Here is a 24,773-nt window from a genome sequence, read left to right on the forward strand (position 1 = left end):
CTGTTGCCATCAGTTTCAGATCTGGATTCAGTTTCCTCCTGTTCCACAGACTCCCTTGACAGGTCAGTATTGAACTTAGAGGCCTTTAGGCCATGTAAAAGGGGCATTAATCTTGGAGGATGAGTATTCAGTCCTTTCTCAAAATTGGGCCCTCTAATACATATTTAATTGGGTAGTCAAAAATCCTGGCAATATAACATCACAATTTCAGTCTTTATTCTGAATCCTGAGCCTCCTCTAGGAACAGAAGAATTAGAAAATACAGTATCAAAGTGTATACATTATTAAAACCCTAATTATTAATGAAAATCCCTATTCTTAAGCCAGTTGGAATTCCAAGATGTAGGAGAACTAGAACATACAAACCTCAAGAGGAGATATTTTTATGGTTTGGAAATTGTTTTCTTCTAATGGAGAAATCTAATTTTCCCTCTACTACTGTAGGATGAAGATGAATCTGTTATACATACCTGCAGATATACACAGAAATTGGTGAAAGGGGAATGAGCTTAAAGCAAATCAGACAAACTTGGTGGAGAACCACCTTACAGCACTTGCCAGGCCCATCTGACAGCTTTAGCAGCCCTCCCTTTTAATGAGCACTTACATCTACCAATGCTATAAAAAAATTATGAGTCATAGTGGGTCTGTTGCATTATATTAGCTGAAACTTGATCAAACATTGGTAGATCAAATAAAATGCGACTAGTTAGGAGTGCTAGAAAACTGTTAATACTAATATTAGTATTTCTTTATTTTATTTTTCCATGTGATTTCCAAGCAAGGGGTCAATAAAAGGAGTATACCAAAGACCTTTGCATCCTTGAACTGCAGGTTTCTCCTATGTTAGCTGATATGGAGGGGAAAAAGTTGAAATAAACTACTTTAGAAACCATGTAGGGAAGCAAAATTTCTCAGGAAATGTTATGTTTTTATATCTTTGAACAAATTTTTGAGGTTCAGTGGCTGCATGGGAGCGTGCCAGTGGCCAGAAAATAGTCAGAGGAGCCAGAGAACAGCTACGCTAAATATTTCTCCCTCCTATAGAGACTAAATTTGGTATCAAAAGGCATATAATGCATAGGAGCAGAAAGGAGTAGCCGTGGTGTTTCAGGGTTTTAGCTACCCTGCTATGCTCTCTGGTTGCTGCTGCAGCACTTACACTTACTGATAAGCAGAGACAGTATGGCCATGAACTGACTTTGCTGCTGTTGCTGAGGCATTGGCCTTGAAAAAGGGTAGAGCTGAAGAGTTCTCATTCATCACAGGGGCTGCTGTAGGGGTGATAGGATTCTTAATGAACCCTGGTTTCTGTGCGTTGTTAGGTGTCACGGAAAAGGACAGTGCAGCCCAATAGAACGCTTTCAAACTGCAGTGACTTGGGCTGCTTCTGTACATGCTCTTATGCAAAATAGAAATGCAGGTTCACAGGTAACTTAAAAGGCTCTCCTAAAAACCTGCAAATTCTGGCAGTAGCTTAGCAATGCTGTTTGCCATCCCATCTCTTTACAGATATTGTGTGATAAACTGGAACACTTTTTCTCCTGGGGCACTGTGCTGACGTAACAGAAGAGCTTGTCACGACAGAGAGGTTCTCAGGTACAGTGCACTGAAGTTCCCCAAATGCTGACTGCCTCCATTTTAGTTGGAATTCACAGAATCACAGAATGTTAGGGATTGGAAAGGACCTTGAAAGATCATCTAGTCCAATCCCCCGGCCGGAGCAGGAACACCTAGATGAGATCACACAGGACTGGATAAATGAATTCCACATCTGTTTTGGCAGTGACCTTGGAACTAGCAGGGCCAGCAGTCGTCTTCTAGGATGAAATGTGGATCTGCTGCAGCTGAAAGAAGGAAGGGTAGAATAGCAGGGCACTTATGAATGTTACATCTGGTGCTTCATGCCCAGAGGCTGACAGATGAATCCTGTTTGTCAGTGACTGTTTACTCTTTGTACCATTCAAAGTGAGGCATGCACATACATGCACATGCATTCAGCAAAGCAAGGATAAAATGATAGGAAATACTAGAGATGCACAAGATCTACTGACCATCTCCAAGAAAAACCTTAGCTTCATATACATACTTGCTAGCTTTTCTACTTAGTGACCTAATATTTTAATTTAACTTAAAAAGTGAGTAACCCTCAAATGACAATAAATCACTGTTGGCAGCTCGGCCAAAAATCTAGGGCATATAAAGGTAAGTTCTGCACCTTTATTTTTCTTTAGCTTCCTTCTTTTTCTTCTCTCCAAGTATCATCATTGTCCCTTTTACTAAGCAAGTTTCTGTGGCATTTAGATCTGGCCAAGGTTTGTGATAGACTGGGATTATTGGAGGTTATTCCCATAATCTCCTTTGAAAATCTCAGTTTCAGCAATTTAGCTTTCACCCATAAAACGGTGGTTCTCGCACATCTCCACAGACATCAGTTTAAGTCAGTTGGTTCAAATGGCTGATTTCTATGTGCTTTATATGCAGATGAGGAATTGGGGGCTACAGCAGAAGATTTACATTCATCTCCCACAGTGGCAAATTTAATAAATTCTACTAGCCCCAGTCTAGGCCTGGGTCTCTCATCGTATACATAGGTACAGTACTCCAGTTTGTTTGGCTTTCCAGCCAGCTGGTGTTCCCAGAGGCTAGAAAATATTGCCCTAGCAGCCAAGTCTGGAATTTTGGCCATCATTTATCTGTTGCTAGGTTAAGCCATCATATCTAAACCAAAAGAACATACAGCTCTGTTGGTATCTGTACTTGAATTTGAGTTGGTTTTAATCCTGATAGAGGTGTGAGGAGGTTTTATATATCTAATTATACATATAAAGGCTTTTCACTATTTTTTTTGTTTTTAAACAAATAAGCATGTGATGGGTTTTGGTTGTTGTTTTTTTTTTTTAAACAGGAGATCAGGTTGATGATAGTCTTTTATATGGGGCTCTTGGGAATATGTGTGTGGGATAAATAATAATTGGTTAAGGTTGAAAAGTTAAGAAAAATCACAGTTCCCTCAAAAGCTAAATCTCTAGCTTTCATTTGCATTAAGACCGTGAAAATCCTAAGCAGGATTACTCTAACTTGAGTGCTAACATGGATGAAAATCTGGCTAATATAGTGACTGACAAAAGTGAAAACTAGCACTGAGTTCATGGATGGGAGAAATCAGGATCAGTGGTCCTGCTGCAGATGTAGGGAGGAGAAATTCGAACCCGCTGGCTGGCCTGAAGCCAGGTGTCTAAGCTGTCAGCTTGCAGTCCTTCCCTTTGTAGAAGATATATTGCAGAGGTGCTCATTGCTGTATGAATTGGAATAGGGTGCTGCAATATGTGAGCACTATGTACATAACTACAGTGATTTGTGTATGTGCATGCTAACAGTCAGTATTGAGGTTCACAGATTTAAAGCACTGTTTCAAAGAACCTGTACCTGATCGAGATGTTTATTTTTCTGCCTTGAGTACCTGCCACGTGCCCAGCATTACTCTTTCAATGAGTCACTGTTTCTGGTGGAAGCACATTTAGATGAAGACTTCTGAGCTTCCAAAGGCCCACTTCCTTCTGAATCAGAACCCTTCTTCCCCATGCCTTCTACATGAATATGTCATCTCCTGTCTCTGCAGTGCTCCATGGATCTGGTAGCAATCAAGCCAAATCTAATGCATGGCCATGGGTCTGAGCAGAACTAGGTAAGGCCATGGGGACTGTGCTCCCTGGCTCTCACCTCCTACTTATCTGTTAGACTCTGTGGAGAGCTGGTAGGGAACATGCTGCTCTCCTGAAGTTTCAGCATAGTTCTGCCTCAACCCTGTGGCCCCTCTGTATTCAGAGGCACAATGGAGATGGCATATTTTTGCCTAGAGAGCAGCTGAGTAACAAAAAATTAGAAAGTCCTAGTGGTGTTTATCCCCATACAGTTATTCCTTTTCCTTTTGTGGAACAAGGTTGTTGTAATAGCATTTTCATTTGCAGGTGGAATTGGAGATAGAATCATAGAACTGTCTGGGTTGGAAGGGACCTTAAAGATCATCCAGTTCCAACCCCCCTGTCATCAGCAGGGACACCTTCCACTAGACCAGGTTGCTCAAAGCCTCATCCAGCCTGGCCTTGAACACTTCCAGGGAGGAGCAGCCACAGCTTCTCTGGGCAACCTGTTCCAGTGTCTCACCACCCTCAGAAGAAATAATTTCTTCCTAATATCTAATATAGAATCATAGAATGGTCTATGGAAGGGACCTTAAAGATGATCTAGTTCCAGCCCCCCTGACGTGAGCAGGGACACCTTCCACTAGACCAGGTTGATACAGAAATAAATTATGGAGAACCAGGTGTCTCCTGTCAGAATAAATATTTAATGAGAACAAGGGTTGTGCTCATTCAGAGTCACAAGGATTGATACTGAAATACCATATGTATGTTAATTTTAATGTATAAAATATATGCTTGGACTTAAAAATGCAGAGTGAATAGCCTCAAGGGCAGGTGTGTATTAAGTCTGTGACAGCTGCCTCTGGGTGATGATAATGTAAAAGTTTATTTTTTTCCAAGCCATTTTAATTAACCCACCAATCAGTCTGGAAACAGAACAATCTTGAAGTACTTACTCTCCGAAGCAATTCTTGGAGACGTGTGTTCTTTCACATTATATCCAGAGTGCATTCACTCTAACCAGCCTCTAAAGTACATTGGCTTTTTTAACTCATCCTAACTCACATTAAAAAAATCTGAATAATGATACACTGGTTTTCTTTGTGTTGGAACAACATACAGAATTTGTACAAAATGTGTCTGTTGGTGTGTACAGTCATGCTAGTTAACATGAATTAACTGGTGCAACTTACAAGTTATTTTCAAGTTAAAACAAGAAGGAAAGGCATGATCTCCGAGTTTGCAACTCATCTTTCCAATGATATGGGATGTTGAGGTGGGCTTGGGCTTTGCAAAGAGTTCTAGAACAATTACTTTTTCCCTTTAGGTAGTGTGAGAGAGTAAATCCTGGTCTCACTTCTCTTGCCTCTCACAACTGTTAAATACTTGGTCAGTCTGTTGCAGCATCCAGGATGTCCCATGCCTGTGTGACTTGCCATCTAAACTGTGTGGTCCCTTCCCTGCTAGCTTGCTTTGATCTCTCCTAATTCTGTTCCTCCATCTCACCAAAAGCCCATGTCTTTCTCTTCATAAGCCTCTGCCAAATATCTCTGAACCCTTTTTCGCCTGTTTTGAGGATTTCCTACCTGCCTGAAGGTGAAGTTATTTGAAATATTTTCCCTGTTCAAACTTCTATTTGGAATACCTATTAATTTTCCAAAGGGCAATCATTAAGGCTATAATATCTAATGGTTGCTTTGTAAATCTCCTTGGACTGGAGAGAGATATGTAAGTGGGGCCCCTAAAGCTTATTACTAACTCACTATGCATTGGTGCATTCAGTGGTTTCTCCAGTCCATAATGTGGAGGTATAAATAGACTCTCAAATCATCGCATAACAGTCAAATTGACTACAATTTAGAACAGGGGATGCTGGCAGTCTCCCAGTACCGCCACTAATGTCCTTTGTGAGCTTGGATGATGTTTGCCTGCTTTTTTTTCCCCCATATCTAAAATGGAAATAGTAATGTTGCTTAGCTAACATTCACAGTGGAAAAACTTGGTATATGTAAAATGCTTTCCAATTCACAGGTAAAATTATTAGGAGACAAAAATGTATTTGAATTATTACCAAATAAAAATCTCATGTATTTTACATGAAAGGAGATCTTGTGTTTAAAATAAAACAATGGGAGCAGACATATTATGTTAAAACAGTAGTTACAGACTTGGTTGACTGTAGACTGTTAAGGACAAAAGTTACCATTATTTCTGTGTCTAGGTCTCTTTTCATATGCTTCTGTTTAAATAAGAAGTGTAATACAATGTTTTCTCTTTCATTGTTTGGTTTATGTAGGCACAGGCTTGCTACAGGAAGTGGTGTATCTAGTGAGTCAGGGAGCTGATCCAGATGAGATTGGACTAATGAATATAGATGAACAACTTCCAGTCCTAGAGTATCCTCAGCCTGGTCTGGACATCATCAAGGTACAATTTATTGCAAAGAAAGTCTTTCAGCATTTGAATATCTTTTTCCTTGGTTTTGTATTTATCACTTCATTTCATCCTGTGTCCTTGTCCTTTTGATCACTGGACTTGCTCAGTTTGTTGGAATGATTCAGAGTAGTATTAGGTTATTTTAAAATGGCTTTTATGAAGCTTTTTTATATTCTCTTTAATACTTTAAGAAATGTTTCTCCATGCCCTAAATAATTTGGCAATGTGTTTCCTGAATAAAAGCTCCAGGCCTCCCTTGCTTGTGTAAACAAAATACTGCCCAAATGAGGCAGATTTGCTTTGATCCCTTCTTCGAATTTGCGAAGGAGGAACTACAGTTGTAGAGATCTATGAATCTGTAGACCCACTACTCTGGATTTACACATCTAAATCCTTAGAGACCCAGGATCTGTGGACCTACAGACTCTGTAGGTATAGTTTGAGGAGTCTGGAATATTATGCATGACTTCCACGCTGTTAAGAATCACTTGGTCTAGTGGTGTGGCATACAAGTGTGATCTTGTTGCTGTAACTACTTCTGACATAGGTGTATCTTGGAGTGATTAGGCAAAATACTGAGCTCATCCTAGAACAGCTACAGTGCTTGCTGAACTGAGCTAGCTAAGACTGGCACAGATAGATCTACGCTGCTTCTGGTCACTGACAACTGCAGCATCAGCCTAGTTTAAGCTGAGAGTATTTAGGGGTCAGAGGTTGCTTTTCTTCGTCTGTGTGATGCCTCATCCAATGAGACATCAGGTCAACCTTGATGCAAATAAGCAGTAGCAATAGTGAGAGTTTGAGATTACACATTGTCTATACTCTGTGCTAGCAACCTGATCCAATATGGATTTATGCAGTTTTTAACTACTGGAAGATGATTTGTGTCATAAGACAATTTTATTTCAAATTATAGAAACTCTGATTGAAAGATGTTCACAGTCAGATAAACCTTTGGATTGTCTGGGCCTAATTCTGAGGATAAAAGAAATTGCAAGAGTAAAATTGTAAGTAAAAAGTGTAAGAAGTTGGGGGTAAAAAGTGAGGGTAGGTTTTCAGAGCTTCTGATATTTTTTAAGGAATTTTAGTGGAAGCCTCACTGGGGGCAAAGTTAGATACTAAGAATCTTGAACTATTACACTGTCTTCTTGAGAAGGTCCTACAAATGGAAGTACTTAGAAAACAGAAGGGGGTGAAAAAAAACCCCAACAAAACAACAAAAAACCCCAACATATTATCTAGCCTTTTGGTATTTAAAAATACATAACTCTGATCTAATTTCTAGTCCCAGACCCCTACTCATTTAAGAAGTGAATTATGTGAATGTGACTCAGTACAGTAAAGGACTTAAAGTAAAACAGTTAAGGACAGCTCAGGATATGCTAAAAACTAATGCACAATAAGAAATGCTTCTGTCTGCTTTATTTTAGGAACTGACATCTCCTCGCCTTATAAAAAGCCACCTACCATATCGGTTTTTGCCTTCGGACCTCCATAATGGCAATTCAAAGGTAAAAATGAAATTAAATTGTTTTTAACTATATTGGCAGCACTTGTTTAAGTGTTTTGGGAAATGGAGGGAGGGAAAAGCTTGCCATAAAATGTTGTTGTTTCCCCCCCCCTCCCTTGTCATAGGTAATATACATGGCTCGCAACCCCAAAGACCTGGTGGTGTCTTATTACCAGTTTCACCGCTCCCTAAGGACCATGAGCTACAGAGGAACGTTTCAGGAGTTCTGCAGAAGGTTTATGAATGACAAGTGTAAGGAGCTGTTCTCTCTGCACATGCTGTTACACATTTATTTTCATCTCTGCATTCCTTCTGCAAGTACAGAAATGAACTGGATAAAGGTGCATTTGTTTTGCCTATACAGCAAGGAGGTTGCTACAGATACAATGCTGCATGGACTTAGATTTGTCCGTGCAAACTATGGCCATGCCTTGTAAATAATTGCCTAACAATATTTGATCCCATGGGCTCAGCAGTTTTTCACATAGCTCAGACAAAACTCTGTTCTACTCTGTTACAATTCAGTTTGCAAGGTACCAGGTACCCTGTGAAATTGGTGAATGTTCCCAGAACCATGTGATTTCAGTTGTAGTTCACTGTGCTTAGCTACTTCTCAGGTGTTTTTCTGTCCCTCAAGACTTTTTCCCTGGTAATTCCTTTAATATTTTTATTTCATCCCAAAACTCAAGATTTGTCCCTAGTAAGATACCAGTTAATGTACGAAAATCTCTAGTTTGTGTGAGTACATCAGTAACTTGAAGTGAGCTCCTGTAAGAAGGCAGTTTCAGGCTGCGACTGTCTGAAAAATACACCACTATGATGAGAACACAATAACCTGCTTTACAACACCTGATGGGCTGCTCAGTCTAACTCCTTTGCACAAGGGCTGTTTCATGACACATGCACCCACTGTCTTCCCACTCAGGGCAGCACTGCCTTAAGTAGCTCCGTTTCACTAGTTCAGTAAATATACAGGGAAGACAAGATCGGTATTCTTACATAACTGACTGCCACTGGGCTTTTTGCCAGTGGATTGCTACACTTTCTAGCTAGGAAGAGGAAAAAAAAAATTACTGCCTTCTATTTCTCTACAAAATCTTCTCTATAATATCTTAATGTGACACTAAGAATTTGACAGGTACCTTGTGCTCTGAGAGCAGGATCTCCTCTAGATCCAGTGCAACAAACTTTCCTTCAACCTGGAACTTGTAGGAGTTGATGCTAAAGGAGCTGTGTAATACTACAGGGAAGAAAAAAAGTAAAAGCCTACCAGTGGAGGTTAATTAATAGACCTTAAAAACCTTTGCTTTTTTCTCCTGCAAGGTTGTGCACAGAGGGTAAATGCTTTTGTTCCATTCCAGGCCACCTTCAGCTTTTTCTTCTGCATTCCCTGAGAACTGGATGTTTGTCTGTAGCCCAGGATCAGGAACTTCTTGGTCAGAGACATATGAAAGACATAGAAGGCCTAAGATAGGAGGAAGGTTCTGTAATCTTTTTTGTATAAGTATTCCAAGAGTTATTTATATCTTCATCTTACAGCAGCTAGCTGATTTATTTTATTTTTAGTCAATAAAACACGACAGCATGTTCTGTGTCCATAACTGTGCAAACGGAGTGTGTTGTAATATGGGAAATGTAGCTAAATGTTTGCATCACGTGGAAGCAATGCAGCAGCAAAAAAAACTTTCATAAGAAGGCAAAGTAGTGCTAGAGGGAGAAGCACTGAGCCCAAATAACACAATCCCACTCCTTTTGCCCCTCCTTATACCTGGTTGTCTTGAAACAAATTCAGTGCGTGTTAGCTGTGTTGTTTGAGAGCATACAGGTGGATAGGGATTAGTTGTGAATGTGCTAATTCTTTGGCATTATCCTCTAAAGCTTAAGTGAGTTTCTTATATAAAATGTAAGTAAACTCTGCTAACATAATCTTAATGGATTCTTGCCCTGTACCATTAAGAACAGCTAGGAACACTTTTTGCTTGACCGGTGTTAGTTTCATGTGTGAATTTATTTTGGGTTGTATGGAACGGGAATAACAACAATGAATTTTTTCCAATACCTGTATGAAAACTGAAAATGAGTCAGCTGGTTAAAATAATTTTCCTATGAAACTGACCTCTTTGTCCATTGCAAATGTTCCAGTTACCAAAATCAAACAGTTCTTTTTCAAAGAAAAAAGGTGGCTTCAAAATACAAAACTAAAGTTTAACATTTTTCTGTAGCTGCTTTGCTGAAAAGATAAAATTGAGAAAATAAATATTGGAAAAGAATCTGAAAAACTGCTCACCATATTTGCTTAACTCCTGCCCTAATTATCTGAAGTACTTTGGGGGAACTTATCACTGGTAACAAAAAGAAATTACACAGAATACATTTCTCTTTGAGTTGCCTTTCTGGTAATATTGGCAGCAAAAGACATTCTGTAGATAATCAGTACCAATGTCTGAACCTCTGCTAGACACACGTAAACTGAAAACAAAGGAGGAAGTTTTGTGGAGAGGGTTAAGACTTCCAGTAACCTGCCTCAGCAGTGATGGGAGTACAAGCCCTCCGAGCGTAGCACCTCAGCTTCTCTTCAAGTCCTAAACCCCACACAGCAGACACAGGGAACTGAAGACAAGCTGCTGGTGGTGTGCAGGAGGAAGGAGGTGTAAGCTTTTCATCATTGGCAACCGTGCATGCCGGGCCTGCTTACAGCTTGTGATATGTGGGGAGTACTCCATCACATCACTCTTAAGGTTTTGGGAGCACTCAGGACCCCATGGACATCTGGTGCTAGTCTGGATTTACTGTGTAATTGAGTTAACTGATAACAGAATAATTGAAACTGTGTTCTGGCATATCTACAAAAGTTGCATGGAAGTGTTCAGAAAATAATGATAGAAGAGAATAGGTCTTAGAATTGGGGTGCAAGTGGCAAAAGATGTAATGACAAATAGAATATTCTGTCAGTGCATTGGGAATGACCATGAAGCATTTTTACAGGTCCATGTCCTCAATATGTGTTTAATTAAGAAAGGAAAATGGTTATTAGCAGTTCTTCATCTTTAAATAGAGGATGTTCTACGGAACTTCTCATGAATGCTGTATCTAGCTTCTAAGTGAAGGAAACTGCAGTGTGATATGTTAATTGCAGGAATTCACACAGGTTGGAGTCACTGAAAATTTGCCTTCTGCAAAGCTATCTGTGTAATTTTTATTTTGACTCAGTTTCCGTTCAATAGTCAGGATGTCCAAGAGGTCCAACATGAAATATGGTGGCATTTTCAGTTGAACATTTTATCTTTATGCTTAGTTCTTTTGAATATTTCAAACTGATACAAAAACTTTTTTTTAAATTAAGTTCCTTGCTCTGCATGGCAGTGGGTCAAAACCAGACAGTTCTCCTGGGGCTTTGAAAAAAACAGTTAATTTATTTTTCTCCTTTTTTCTTTTTTGAAGAGAGATTAATAACAAGTGTTCATTTTCCTCATGCCAATCATAATGTCTTTGTAGTAGGATATGGTTCGTGGTTTGAACATGTGCAAGAGTTTTGGGAACATCACATGGATGCCAATGTACTTTTTCTCAAGTATGAAGATATGCATAAGGTAGGTTAGATGTAGAAAAAAGGTATTTTACATTTAGCATTGTAGTGTGTGAAATACATAAAGTACAAAAATTGCTTCTTATGTCCATATTTGGGCTCCCTCATATCTGATACTGTTTTTAAAGCACTGACATTCAATAGCTTCTATGTACATCAGCAGTTTTATAAACCTAGTAATTTACTCAGGAATCTGCTTGCATCCATAGGCACTAAACTCTTCACAGAGAAGGCAGAGATGTGTAACTGTTCAGTGCTTGCTACACTCAGCCCTGGCCATTCATTTAAAATATATGTCTTGCTGTTTGTGCTGTATCGATGAGGGGAAAAAAAAGTATGTTCTCAGTGTTTTGTCCTATATATCTGGCATTTATTCTGATCATTTGGTTCCTGTCTGTGAAACAATGTTGAAAACAATTAAGGAAGATTGTGTAGCATAAGGTGGACATAAATATTTGGTCTTTACAGTATGCTGGGTAATGCATCCACTTTATTTTTAAGGAGAAATTTTGTGGAAATAACATTGGTTTCCATTTCCTATTGCAATAGTATATTTTTGAGAATTAATGAAAATACTTCAAAATGTTTATTTGACTGGCAGATTAATGCAAACATGGGCAAAACCCAGCTCCTATCTCTGAACCTACAAAAAGGCAAAATCAGGGTAGAACTCAATAAAGCTGAGTAAATTATAATTTCAGCTTTACTGAGCCTTTTGATGAAGTGGGATGTTTAAAGAAGATATAATACAATCAGAATAATTAAAAAAGTTCAATAGAAATTATTTCAAACCCATGATTTTGAATAATGGTGTATTCCTAGCTGTACTCAGCGATGGATGCTGCCGAAAGCTGGTGGCATCACAGTATCTTTCTGCTTCCTGATAAACATTGCTATTTTGTCCTTGCAACTCCAGAAGTCTTACTCATACTAAGGAGCCCTGGAGTTCTGAGTATATAAATTAATGACTGCTTATTCTCAGAGGCCACCTCACTAGATCCTTTTCATCTATATGAATGCAGTCCCAGAAGCTAACAATGATGGAAGGGCTGTTCTAACATTTGTAATCATTTATTTTACCAAGATCAAAATCAAACTAATGTTTAATTCCTCTGAAATACACTGGTATTCCAAAGTGACCAGTTAAGGCTGTGGTGTTGACTGATGTGGGAAGCATCTCACTTTGCAGCTCTCTGTTCTAATATTTGAAGAGATGAGCTTACATGATTGTGTACTCTGCTGACCTGTCTTACCTTAATTACTTGGAATGTGCTTATTTTCAGCAAATTGGAAGGTGACAGAATTCTAAGACAGTGGTGTTTCTACAACTTCTGCATTTGTATTTTTCATACTCATCAGGATATAACTAATTTTGAAATATTTAAACTCATTTTTAAAAAGTCATTTAAAATAAACTAATTTTTAAATAATCTCTTACAGGACCTAGCAACAATGGTTGAGCAACTGGTGAGGTTCTTAGGAGTTTCTTATGACAAAGCACAGTTGGAATCCATGGTGGAACACTGCCATCAGCTCATTGATCAGTGTTGTAATGCAGAAGCACTTCCCGTTGGCAGGGGTATGTTTAAAACCCACAGTAAAACTTTTATTGTGGAAATTGCAAGAAGCAGCTGACAACTTGGTAACCTCCGGGAGGTGTTAAGATGTTGCCAAAATATTGCTTTGTAAATGATGGGAGGTAACTGATTGTTGGTGCAATTTGGTGGTTTGTTTTGAAATAAAGTTAGGTAGAAGTGACTAAAAAGGATGGAAACAAGATCAACAGTGTATATTCAAGATATATCCAAGATCAACAGTGTATATTCAACACCATGCAAACGACTCTGTTAAGTCTTTGGCTTACTTCAGTGGATTGAGCTATCCCTGCTGAGAAGACTGCACTGCTCCTTTTCACCATCAGCATGTCAAAGCCCACACAGTTTCATACAGTTTATCCTGACTTAAGCCCTTGTTTTTAAGTAAATCAGATTTTCTAGAATAGCAGATAATTCCAATTTGAAGGCATGAAATGACAAGGACCTGTAGCTTTCCTTATGAGCTTTTTCTTTTCATTGTCTTCCTCAGCTGTTGAAAATATATTTAGCTTCTAGATGTTTATTCTGGTGAGGTCTTTCTCTAGGAACCTGAAGTGCCTTTTTGTCTGTTAATACATCTGTCCTTTGATAATGTCAAGAAATCAAGTCCTTTCTCAGATGTCTTTGTGATAAGTATAAAAGAGTGAACTCAAATTATTTTCTGTAGGCTGCTTTACAGAACTTAACAGCTCTTTAAAAATGAGGGAATAAGATCAAGATGGGCAATTTCTATTGTCAGCTTCACAAATGTCTTATTGAGACATAAAATTACTTAATCCATTAATTTAATCTAGTTTTAATTGGAATTTTCTCTCTCCTTCTCCTATGTTTGTCCATCCATAGCGATGTTAGCACTTTCTGATGCAGCATCATACATGAAACTTGTGTTTATCATGACCACAAAGTCTTTTCAGAGGAACTGATTTACAGGTTATCGTCCCTTACTCAGGAATTGTGACCTGAATACTTTGTTCTTAGGTTTCTGTGTAGGAGCCCTTTCCATACTACTTCTCTCAGCCAACCGTCATGTGATCTGAAAATTGTATCAGCTATAATTTTTATAATTATTTTAAAATCTCTGATAAAAATACCAGGTATTGTCAGTCCTTCTTCACAACTAATTCTGAGTTAGCCAGTTGTTTATTCATTTATCATGCATTTTGTTGATGTTATATAGTTCTATTAAAAACACACTGAAATCACATGCCTTACAAAGGTCTATTGTATCTTTGCATTCATCTTTAATCAGTCAAACTATAACCTTACCAATAGTGTCAGGTTTGTTTGAAAGCAAGTTTGCTTTCCCATGAAAGCAGGTTCACTGAAACTCTATACTACCTTTGTGTCTTTCTTCACAGAGCCTTATGCCAGTTTTCCATTACTCAGCTCAGACTATCATCAGAGTAACTGACCCAGAATAAATTGTCCTGTTTGTGTGTTGGCACAAACATTTTAGAATGTTATACTTGGAAAAAAAGCCATTGCTCACACATCTTGCTTTTATCTGTGACTTTGCACAGCTGGTATGGAAGAAAGGCTCTTCTTATATTCTGTAGGGGCTATACACTCCAGTTATTACAGTAGGGCCTTGAAACCAGATTCCTATGGGATGCTCTCTGTCATAACTGTGATATGGCACCTCTTTTTGCCCCAGTTCACTTATGTGATGGTAATGATGAGTTCTTGAAATAAATATCTCCATTTTGCTGGCTTAAGGTAAAATTCCAGTGAAGACAAAGGGGTTTGTAGTTTCACTGAAAGACCTGATATATTCCCTATAGGTTCTGATAGTCTCCACTGAATTATGTGTCTTCCTGCTCTTAGTTATCTTGCTTTCAACTCCCATCCTATCCCTCCCCTTGCTACTTCAAAATGAAAATTCATCATGTAACACAACTTGTATCTTGTGTGAAAACAACAGACCATCTCATTTGCAGTAGGATCTTATGGCATGTTGCCTAACTGATTACCAACCCACTTCTCTGCTATGAAGTCAAGATCACAAAATAATGAGTTTGGTAAGATAGTCTGAGGGCCTTGGATAAAGTATTCTGTGTCAGTGCAAGATTTTACAAATAACAGAGCTGTGTTCTCCTCCATTGACTTGCATGTAACACAAAACCCTAGGTTTGTTCCTAACTTCCACGATCTGGACATCTGTGGAGGAGCAGCACTGCTACATGCTATGCACAGCCCAAATTCCCCTTCCTTGCCCAGTGAAAGCCAGAAAGGTGGTTATGAAGGAAAGGTGAGGTTGCAATACAAGAGAAAAGAGAACAGAGCTGCTGGCAAGACTTTCCAGAGGCAGAAGGGCCAACTGCTGTTTCTGCTGACTGGTTCATCTCCATCCAGATAAAAAGGGTGATGCCCACTTTTGCTGCATGCACTGTTCTGTCTGTGGTGTTAAGCGTTCATTGTTCTGTAGTGGAGCCTGCAAACCTGTAGTCAAGGGGCAGAGCCTCTTATTTATACTGTCTACAAATCTTCCAAAGAGAAACCTCTATTTTGCAATAGAGAAGGAAGGGAGCTGCAGCAGTTAATGTAATATTTTTGTCATTTGTTTACTGTGTGCTTTTTATGAAAAATATCCTTATTTTGAATTTATTTTGTTTGCTGTCTCTGGCTTTTACAATATTTTGTTACTTCAGAATGCAGCTTCATTAACAGTGCTTTGTTCCCTCTCTGTTCGTTTCTGTGACAAAGAATGGCAGCAATAACATGACAGCTTATTGTAATTTGTTTCAAATATTTTTAATTTGTCATTAGTTACATTTACTTTATTATTTTGCTTTATTTTAGTTCTTAATTTTTTTTTCTTTTAGCACATTGATCTTAACTCTGAAGATAACCCTGAGCTGCTGTGAAAGCAGAACAATGATTAGATATGTTACTTATATTTGACTCTTATCACATCATAATTTACACAGTTGCATGATTCAAATCATAAACCAGGTGGGTGACTTTTTGACAAGCTATGAATTCATATGGTGAAAAAAAAAAAATGTTACAAATAATCCACTGCATATGTCCTTTATAAAACTTGTCATCTGTCCATACATGTTGTTAGGGAGATTTGGAAGTAAAAGGCTTATCTTTCCCAAGCAGAGGAAGAAAATGTTTTATTATCGTTATTGAAAGGGAAATACAGGCTTTTATGCTTCATGCTGCACTTTATGCAATTATAGTTTCCAGAGCAGAATTGAAATCGGTGTCAGATGTTTATGATTGCATGCGTTTTCTCAAATGTTTTCTTAATGTTTTTCTTGATATGGGAGAAATTTGGTGAAAACAATAAATGATGCATTTTCAGTCAGTTTCAGGTTCTTTTGGTTTTTGGATCCTGAAAACAAAACAGAAAACTATCCATACCTTCAGGAGTTATAGGAAAATCCTGATTTCATAAAATGGTCCTTGCCACACATACTACACCATCATGTTAATATGTAATTTGTAGATGTTTCAGACAGTTTTGTCTTTCGACTCAATTATAGAGTTGCTGCATAAAAGCAATGGTAATTAAATTAAATGGGTATTCTTCTTATGCATCAAATGCATAATTAAGCTCCCTGCATGTAGTTTTGTTCTTGCTGTTATGATTAAACTCTCTGGTAGCACAGTCCCAATTCTCCTTTCATTTATTCCAGTTGAACAAGCCTGGATTTTGTCTCTATTTATATAGAACATAAATGAGAAGAGAATTGGGCCTCTCAGTCTGGTTACTCTGTGGGGCTTATTCACCAACAAGTAATCCTGGATGACTTTTAAGTTAAATAAATTCTGGACTGCAGTGAAACAGTGGTTAAGGGGGCCACAGCCTTTGAGTGGTGGGTTCAGCAATGTCATCAGGTTATGTTACTAGTTGAGTTCAGTAGAAAAATACTCTGTACAAGGAAAAAGTGTTCAGTGATCATATTGTATCCATGAAAAGCTTCCTATTTCTTGTGTACAAAATTAAAATTTAAATGCCACCAACTGGGTGCATGGGACTTGTTCTCTTCTATAGATATAATCTAGGCACTCACATTTAACAAATAATTATCTCCATATTGGGAAATGTAAATTTATCTGATGAACTTTTCTTTAAATAGAAAATAATAGAAATTAGTAATATTAATATTACATCTCCATAATCAGTTTAATACTCTGCATTCCTTGTACCTTTTGGATAGTTCTCTAACCAGTGTATTCTGAAGGCACAGTAATTTTGAAATGTGTTATTGTTAGCTGTTGGAATTCTTAAACAGACATAGTTTGCACTGAAACCAGAAATCCACTTTTAAATGAATACCCAAACCCAAATCTGTGTTAATTTCTGTTCAAGGCTAGAGCAAAATCTCACAAAAATAATGAATTCTTCCTGTATAATACTCTGCTCATGCAGATGACAAGGTGTATGGTGCCTACTGGTACTCATTTTAAGGCTTTGCAAGGGTTGTAGCAGGGGAATTGGGTAAGACAATGAACAGCCTTATGTCTCACTGAGCTTTCAATGAAAGCTAAGACTTGATTAGCATCTCACAGATGATACTTGATGCCTTGCATGATTAGTCTGGAGATATTTGATGTCCTGTTATGTCTGCTCTCTGACTTTTGTTCCTTCTCTGTGTTTCAGGACGAGTTGGGCTATGGAAAGACATCTTCACTGTTTCAATGAATGAGAAATTTGATTTAGTTTATAAACAGAAGATGGGAAAATGTGACCTCACATTTGATTTTTATTTATAAGAAATGCATGCATGTGATATCCAAATATAGCTAGAAGTGCTTTATGCATTCATTTATTACCTGCTGGACAAACTACTGTAGCTATTATGTGTAACACGATTTAAAGAAAGAACAATCTAAGTAAACCATATCAGATACAATTATCTTTGATCCTAAACAGCTGATTATCTTCTAGTATTTTAATCCTTTGTCCACATGCAAGAACTTCCTAGACAATACTAGAATATTCAGCTGTTATGGAATGTATTATATACATATAAGGTATGTATCATATATGCAACTGGAATGTACACCTTTTCAGCCCCACATTGATTATTTAATGTGCTTTATAAAAGCTTTTCACTAGAACCTGAATAAATGTCCGTAAACCAAATAAAAAATTATTTCAGAGGGAAATGAGTAACAGGCCAAAACTGTATGCTAGAATGATCTCAGGGGTTAATTGTCACATTTATTTTTATAGCAGGTATCTTAAGTATAAATAAATCCCATTCCAAAATAGTAACTGATCGAAGTGGGGTTCACATTAAGTTCTGCACACCCTTGTCTGTATAATTTGAGTAGGTTCTGTGCACTGGCATACCCTGCAAGATAGGCCTTGTTATGAAATTTAGCTGTGATTGTCACTCTAATCCCAAAACCTACCTGTGCTTTCATGGATGACAGCACATAGCTGTCTTCCTGATGGATGAAGTTCAGCTCCATGCTGAAGGTCAGCAAACAGAAGCTGCTTAAGCCCCCAGCTCTAATTCAGTCCCTCAAAATGGGGCTTAAAAGCAAGGCATCTGCTGCAGGGTCTGTCTTGAGGTATCAGAGTCTGACCTGTATCACTTTCCTGTGTAGATGTGAATATCACTCATTAGATACAGTAAGAGATGAGGTGCTTGATATCCTGTAGTTCCACTAAAAGTTAAGGGCACTCGGCACTGTTGACGGCTTGTGCTACTGGACTTCACCAGACCTAAGTGGAAGATGAATATGTGAGCAGGCAGAGGAAACTGCAGCACTGAAGGAAAAGAGTTTAAAAACATGCCACCAGGTGGGAGTATTGCACAAATGTTCATGTAGAGTACAGTTTCAGTAATTGTTAGCCATGACTGGTCTGGATTATAATCAGGATTCAAGTTTATTTCTATTTTTTTTTTTCTTCTCTATGACAGGTACACAAACAGCCTGAAGCAGGCTGCTATAAATATAAAACTCTCCAGAATTATTTTATTGTTCCGTTAGGTAATGACATCTATGCTTTTTAGGTCCTCAGCAGCAGGAGGCACATTTTTGCTAGTCCAGTATTCAGGCTCACCAAAAGCCATGAGGAAGGACTAGCAGGTTTTTAGTGTTTCAGTTCTGTTGGGAAACTGTCAGTTCAGCAACTGGCAAGTGGTGTAGCATGGTGTGGCTTGACAGCACTTTTCCTTGTATATTTGTGAGTGAAAATGCTTTCAGTGAAATTTTATTTCTATTTTTATATTTTTAGTACTGTATGAATATTAAGCACTACACATTATACTTCTGTGCTTGCTTGCTTATTGAATAAAAGATGTGTTCCATGTATTACGTTTTGCTTGTTTTCTAGACCTCCTACTCAGGCCAGGTAAGCCTTTGTACAAGCCACAGATCCCACGCCTCCTAACTTAAGTCAGAAGAACCACAGAAAGATGACTTAACTCAGACAACCACCTGAACCCACTGAGCTGTCTCTGACAGTGGCCCAAAATGCATGCCTGTGTGAGAGTACAACAGAGAACACAGGATTCTGAGCATCTTTCTGTTTAATAGCCTTCCACAGGGTTTTCTTCCACTTGTGCTGGTATTGACACACACACTGTATGAAAAAGGACTCATTGGCTCAGACAGACATCAGATAGCGTAATTTGGTGTTCTTTTGTTCCTGCATTATAACAAATGATACACAGTCACTCTTCAATCCATTCAAGATTTTACACCTTTTATCTTATACCTCTTGGGCAGTTCCGTGATGAGGAGTCCTACTCGTCTCTGTCATACAGAAAACCAAAACCTACAAACTACAACAAGCTCCAAGAAGACAGGAGTAGAAGTCCTCCTTGCTACAGAGGAAGACAAAATCTCCCCACAGTTCCTGCAGATTAGAGTCAGAAGAAAATTTCATTAGCACCAAAAATCTACTTAAGTCAATTAATCCTGAGGATGTATGAGCAACACATCCTTCCTGGCTGCCTAAAAGGCTTCTCACATTTCTAAAGATACCAGAATTGCACTCCTGTTCCCAGGCACAGCCTGTCTCCTTGGCTACAGCAGGTGACCACCCCCTAGCCCCCAAAGCCAAAAATATTCTAAGGCCACACTTTAACAGCCAGGTATATACACTGCTAAGCTGAGCCTGTGCAGAGGACCACCAGCTACCAGGCTGGAGGTGGAACAGATAGAATGGAAAAAAAATATTTCCTTATTGTAGAGGGTGACAGTCTCTGTGACCACCTATTGTGTGCCTACTGCTATGCTGGTGCTTCTTGTTCAAGACTGTCAACAAAGTCGCTGTGTGCTAGGAATCTGCTTCCTAAGACCAGAAAGACTGTCCTCAGCCAGAGCTATTCTTTCCTACCCCTTGATTCTGTAGCTTTCTGTGCTATAGGGTGAAATTCATCCAAGAGTCAAAAAGGTCTGGTCAAAGCCATGGCTTCCCACATAAGCCATGCTGAAATTCTACCTTTGGATCTCTGGTCTTTGAAAGCATTTCAGTCTTCCCATTAAAATCTTTAGGTAGGAAGCTCTTTCATATTTTGACAACTTGAACTTTCAGGACTTGGCCAAATGCCACCATGACTCTGTCCATACAAACACAGACACCGCTTGGCCAAGTGCCCCAAATTGTCTTTGGAGAGAATGCCTCATTGATACAAATGCATTACAAATTAAGAACAAAAATAATAGAAAACCAAGAGAATAATTTTTTCTCCCCTCAGCATTCAAATCGGGCAAGCTGCTTCTGCTGAGGGAACTGCTGCAACGTTAGTGTGCTAGTGAGCTTTGTCAGTTATGCAGCTGGTAGCCCATTTAGTGATACGAATCTGTAAGACACGGGGAGGATTTGGATGGCTTCATCACAATGGCATTTCAGACCACCAACAGGCATCCCCCTTTCCTGTAAAGCACCAAATACCCTCAACTTTAGTTCAAACAGCCATCGTTGGCCATATACCTTCATGGAAATACCAAATATACCACTTCACTGGATCAATCCATCACAAAGTAGGTGCACATCAAGCAATACTCAAATGGCCTTAGCCATAAGGTCCCCAGGGCTGTGCTGAGCGCTGCCACCACTCCTCACTCTCCATCCCCGTGGCTTCAAGTTGGTGGGGCACCTGAAATGCCAGCAGCATTAAGCAGCTTGCCTCAGTTAGTGTTAACATGAAAAAGCAGAGGTGAAACTAATCTAGGTAAGAAATTTTTTGCAATTTTGTATACAAAAGGTTTAAGTGTTCAGTGCAGTGAAGTGGGCAGTAAAGAGGAAAGACAAGAAAGCTAATGAGTAGCCATTAAAGATTCTCAGCACTTTTGTATAAGCATCACAGTACGACACGACAGCAATAGTTCTGGCAATAATTATAAAGATTTATAGGCTTGAGTCACCATTATTACAAACCATTCAGTCTTGTGTGGGCAATAAATAATGCCACTTAGTAGCTCCCAGCAAAGGTTTAGAGGGAGGATTAAGGAACAGCATTTGCCTTTTCAGTCAAAAGAAAAAGGCTAAACAGAGATTCAGCCAAATCAAATAGTACTAACAAAAACATCCCAAACCCAGTGATCACACCCATGGGAAGGACACAGTACAGAAATTATTACATGTAATCTCACTACATAATCCATTTGATTTCTTTACCACAGGATCTGCAGACTGGTGTCCTCTAGTGTTTGAATGATAAAACATATGCAGATGAGTATTTTCTGCTACCTGTCATGGTGTAGATCACATGGATAGGACAGAATTAATTGCGACCAATAATCAGCTTCATTCTGGCAATGGAAAGAGAGTGCAAAAATGACACCTTCATTTAAAAATTAAACTTACACAGATCTTGGCATATTGAAGTTTAGACCTCAAGTGCCAAGTCATACTCCAGTAAAAACTGCTGTTCCATCTTCAGGGAGTGGCAAGGAAGTCAACAACACTGATGCCACTCCGCCCTGGTCTGTCTGCGTATAAGTCATCTCTGTAAAAGATGGGAGAGCGATGGCAAATTCTGCAGGCAGACTGGAACAACGCCTCTTTCCAGCTCTCAGGCTTGAATCCTACATAGATGCACGTAACACCCAGTGTCCTTCTGGAAGTGTCTGAGCTGTGAGGCCTTTAAAAATGAATGCAAGAAAAGTTTACAAAAATGCAGAGCAGTTTTCTGTACTTTAGGACCCCAACATGTGGGAATTACTAATAGTAGCGTAGGACTCCTTACCATAAATTGGTTTTAGAAACAGCAAAGCTGCCTACACCAGTGGAATAGAGAAAAGAAAGGAGAAGCCTTTGTTATGCTGTGCTCATGCAGGAACCCACATGAGGTTCTTTTGGTATGCTGGGCTGTGCTAGTATATTTTTTTCTGGATTTTGCCACTTCATCAATGGGTAAAATTGTAAAGCCACGCAACAACTTTTGCTGGAGTCCTCACTGTGCACAGATGACAAGCCCTGGCAATGCACGCTAGAGTAGTTTTAGAAGCTACCACCTCCAGCTGTCCACTCTGCCCCTCTGCCAGAAATGGCCACCATGGAGGAGAGACAGAAGAGGCAAATGAGTGCCGGCTCCTCAGCTGCTGTAATTTACAGGCTGACATATTAACTTAAACTGATATGGATAGTGGTTTGAGATAATAGGCTGATTTGTGAACTGCAGCTGCAAGGAGCCTGTCCTTGTGTGCTGCCCTGGCTTGGAGGTGATCTCCCAAGTCCTTGTCAGAGCTCTTCTGACAGAGCTCTGCAATTGGCTGAATGCAGTCTCTACTTGGGAACAGTTTGTTTCACACATGGACCGAGTTTCACCTGTAAAAGATGGTCTATAAAGGTGGAATCGTGTCCTTCAGCAAGAAGAGGAGACAGATCCACACTGCCACATGGAGTGAATTAACCAAAACCTGCTTTTGGAAGGAGTATTGTTTTGTAGAAGGGCGTGCTGCAGTAAGACATGCTGCGTGACAGTATTCAAGATGCAGAAAGAACGGGAACATAATGGCAGCTGACTGCTCAGACTGATTCCAATCACAATCACTAATATGCTGACTTGCTTGATATGTGTGGTACGAGTGATATTCAAAGTAACTGCCACCCAGACGTTAAATCCACTGTCACCATCTCTGTCACACACTCAGCTTTTGCCAGCACTGAACACAAGATGACAATTTAATCCTCGCACACAGATAACAGTAGCACAGCTGGTGTAACAGTGTGCTAAGACTTCAGCCCTCACAGGCCTTACATCTGCTTTCTCACAGCTTTGGAAAAGAGTCACCCATAAAATATGTGAGAACTTAAAAGAAGGCAGCACAAGTGAACCAATTAGAATAAATCAAGAACCAAGGAAAATGTTTAGATTTCAAGCTCCACTGGGAAGATATGATTTTATTTTTGCCCGTACATCACATAATCAAATGGCTAGAGTTTAATAAATACATAAATATTTACCAGAGGAGATTAAGGTGATGATGAATATTCCCTACTCAAAGCTTGTACCAATCCAGATTTTAACTTTTCCCAGGTTATTCATGTACCACTCTTGTTTGCTTCTGCACCTTAATTGTTTCTGGTGCTGCAAAGCCTTCAAAAAAAAGGCAGTTCTAACCGTACTGAAACAAGTAATACTGGAAATGCTGCAAGAGATTCTCAGTTTCTGGGATTGCCACCACTCCAGAGTTGGTGGGATCCATAGCGAGTTTCCAGTTGCGTTGTTTAACCGCCCTGCTTCTGCCACACACGCTTATGAGTCTGTCTCTCTTGACAGCCAGACCCTTGTGGACATGTTCATTATTCCTTCAGTAAACCCCACTGAGATTAGAGACCAAAACCAGTTCTGACTTTGGTTTTATTATTAGAGATCTGTGTGAGCCTGTTCATTCTAAACAGGACGAAAAAGGAATGTAAACAAAAATAGGATATGGGCCAATTCAAGCTGCAAACATTTGGATCTTAACCATGCATGTGTGGATCCTTTGGTCACTATTTTTACTCTGTAATCTGAAACAATTTACACGAAGTCTTTGAAATGAAGCTATTGTTTAAAAAATATTCTATTTTTTTCTAGCAGTAACTACAACACTATGCATTGCCATTACATTCCTGCAATCTGACATACTCCTCAAGTTATTGTCTCTAAAGGAGCACTGCCACTGAATTCAAAGGGAGACCACATATGGAAGTGAAATTATAGACACAAATATTTGTGGGAATCAAAGCTTTTAAGATGCTCTGCAAGGCATTAGTCTACATCAAGAACTATTGAAATGCTGAAGTTTTTAATGGACTTTTCAAAATAGAAAGCATGATCGGTTAATTGCTGATGCATGGTCTGGAGTGTGCAAGAGGAGTATTTTTTCCAGACAATGGCTACAACATATTTTCCAACAAATCTCACTCAGTTTATTAAAAAAAAAGAAAAAAAAGAAAAGACAACAAAGCTTATGGAAGGCCACAGAATAAGGTTTCTTTTCTCATGTCCAAGTGCGGTAATTGATGCAGTCCTTTGGAATTAAACCAAGATGGAAAACACCCTACCAATAACTTACATGGGTCACCACTGCCTTGAAAAACTCCATTTTTTATGCTGACTCACACCTTAAGGAGCCCCATTTCTCACGGAAATGCTCCATAAAACCTTAAACCAAAGGCACTCATACACCAACTGGGGGAAGCAACTACTAACACCCCCTCGGCCACCGGGCAAAGCATGGCCCCGGCCCCCAGAGCCGGCCTCAGCTCCCTACGTGATTCTCCAGGTCCGAGCCCCAGGCCCAGCCCGGCCTGACCCTGCCGGGCAAAGGCCTGGACGGCGCAGGGCAGGGCGAGCCTCACCCCGCACCCAATAGGAACGCGCCTTAATGTTGCCATGCGAACGGCGGCTCCACTGCCCAATCAGACGCCGAGGTTCTTGTTACCACGGCAACAGCGTCCCGGAGACAGGAGGCTCTCGAAGCTCTGCCGGCACCGGCGGGCCCTTTGCCTCCGCACCGGCACCGGGCAGCAGGTAACGACACGGGGCTGGGCAGCCCGGAGACCGGCACAGCTCAGTGCTGTAGCGGTTAGC

General features: G+C 39.5%; 1 protein-coding gene across 1 annotated transcript; it reads left to right on the top strand.

The window, feature by feature from the left end:
• Window positions 1-5,943: 5,943 nt before the first annotated feature.
• On the top strand, window positions 5,944-18,238 carry SULT4A1 (sulfotransferase family 4A member 1; the record flags this gene model as incomplete). The annotated part of the gene is made up of 6 exons (XM_010172934.1): window positions 5,944-6,074; window positions 7,514-7,594; window positions 7,719-7,845; window positions 11,089-11,183; window positions 12,620-12,758; window positions 17,387-18,238. Coding segments are annotated over 6 exons (686 nt in total), but the record flags the coding sequence as incomplete, so codon positions are not given.
• Window positions 18,239-24,773: the final 6,535 nt, after the last annotated feature.

Source organism: Antrostomus carolinensis, unplaced genomic scaffold (assembly GCF_000700745.2).
Source record: "Antrostomus carolinensis isolate BGI_N321 unplaced genomic scaffold, ASM70074v2 scaffold12030, whole genome shotgun sequence".
NCBI classification, from domain to species: domain Eukaryota; kingdom Metazoa; phylum Chordata; class Aves; order Caprimulgiformes; family Caprimulgidae; genus Antrostomus; species Antrostomus carolinensis.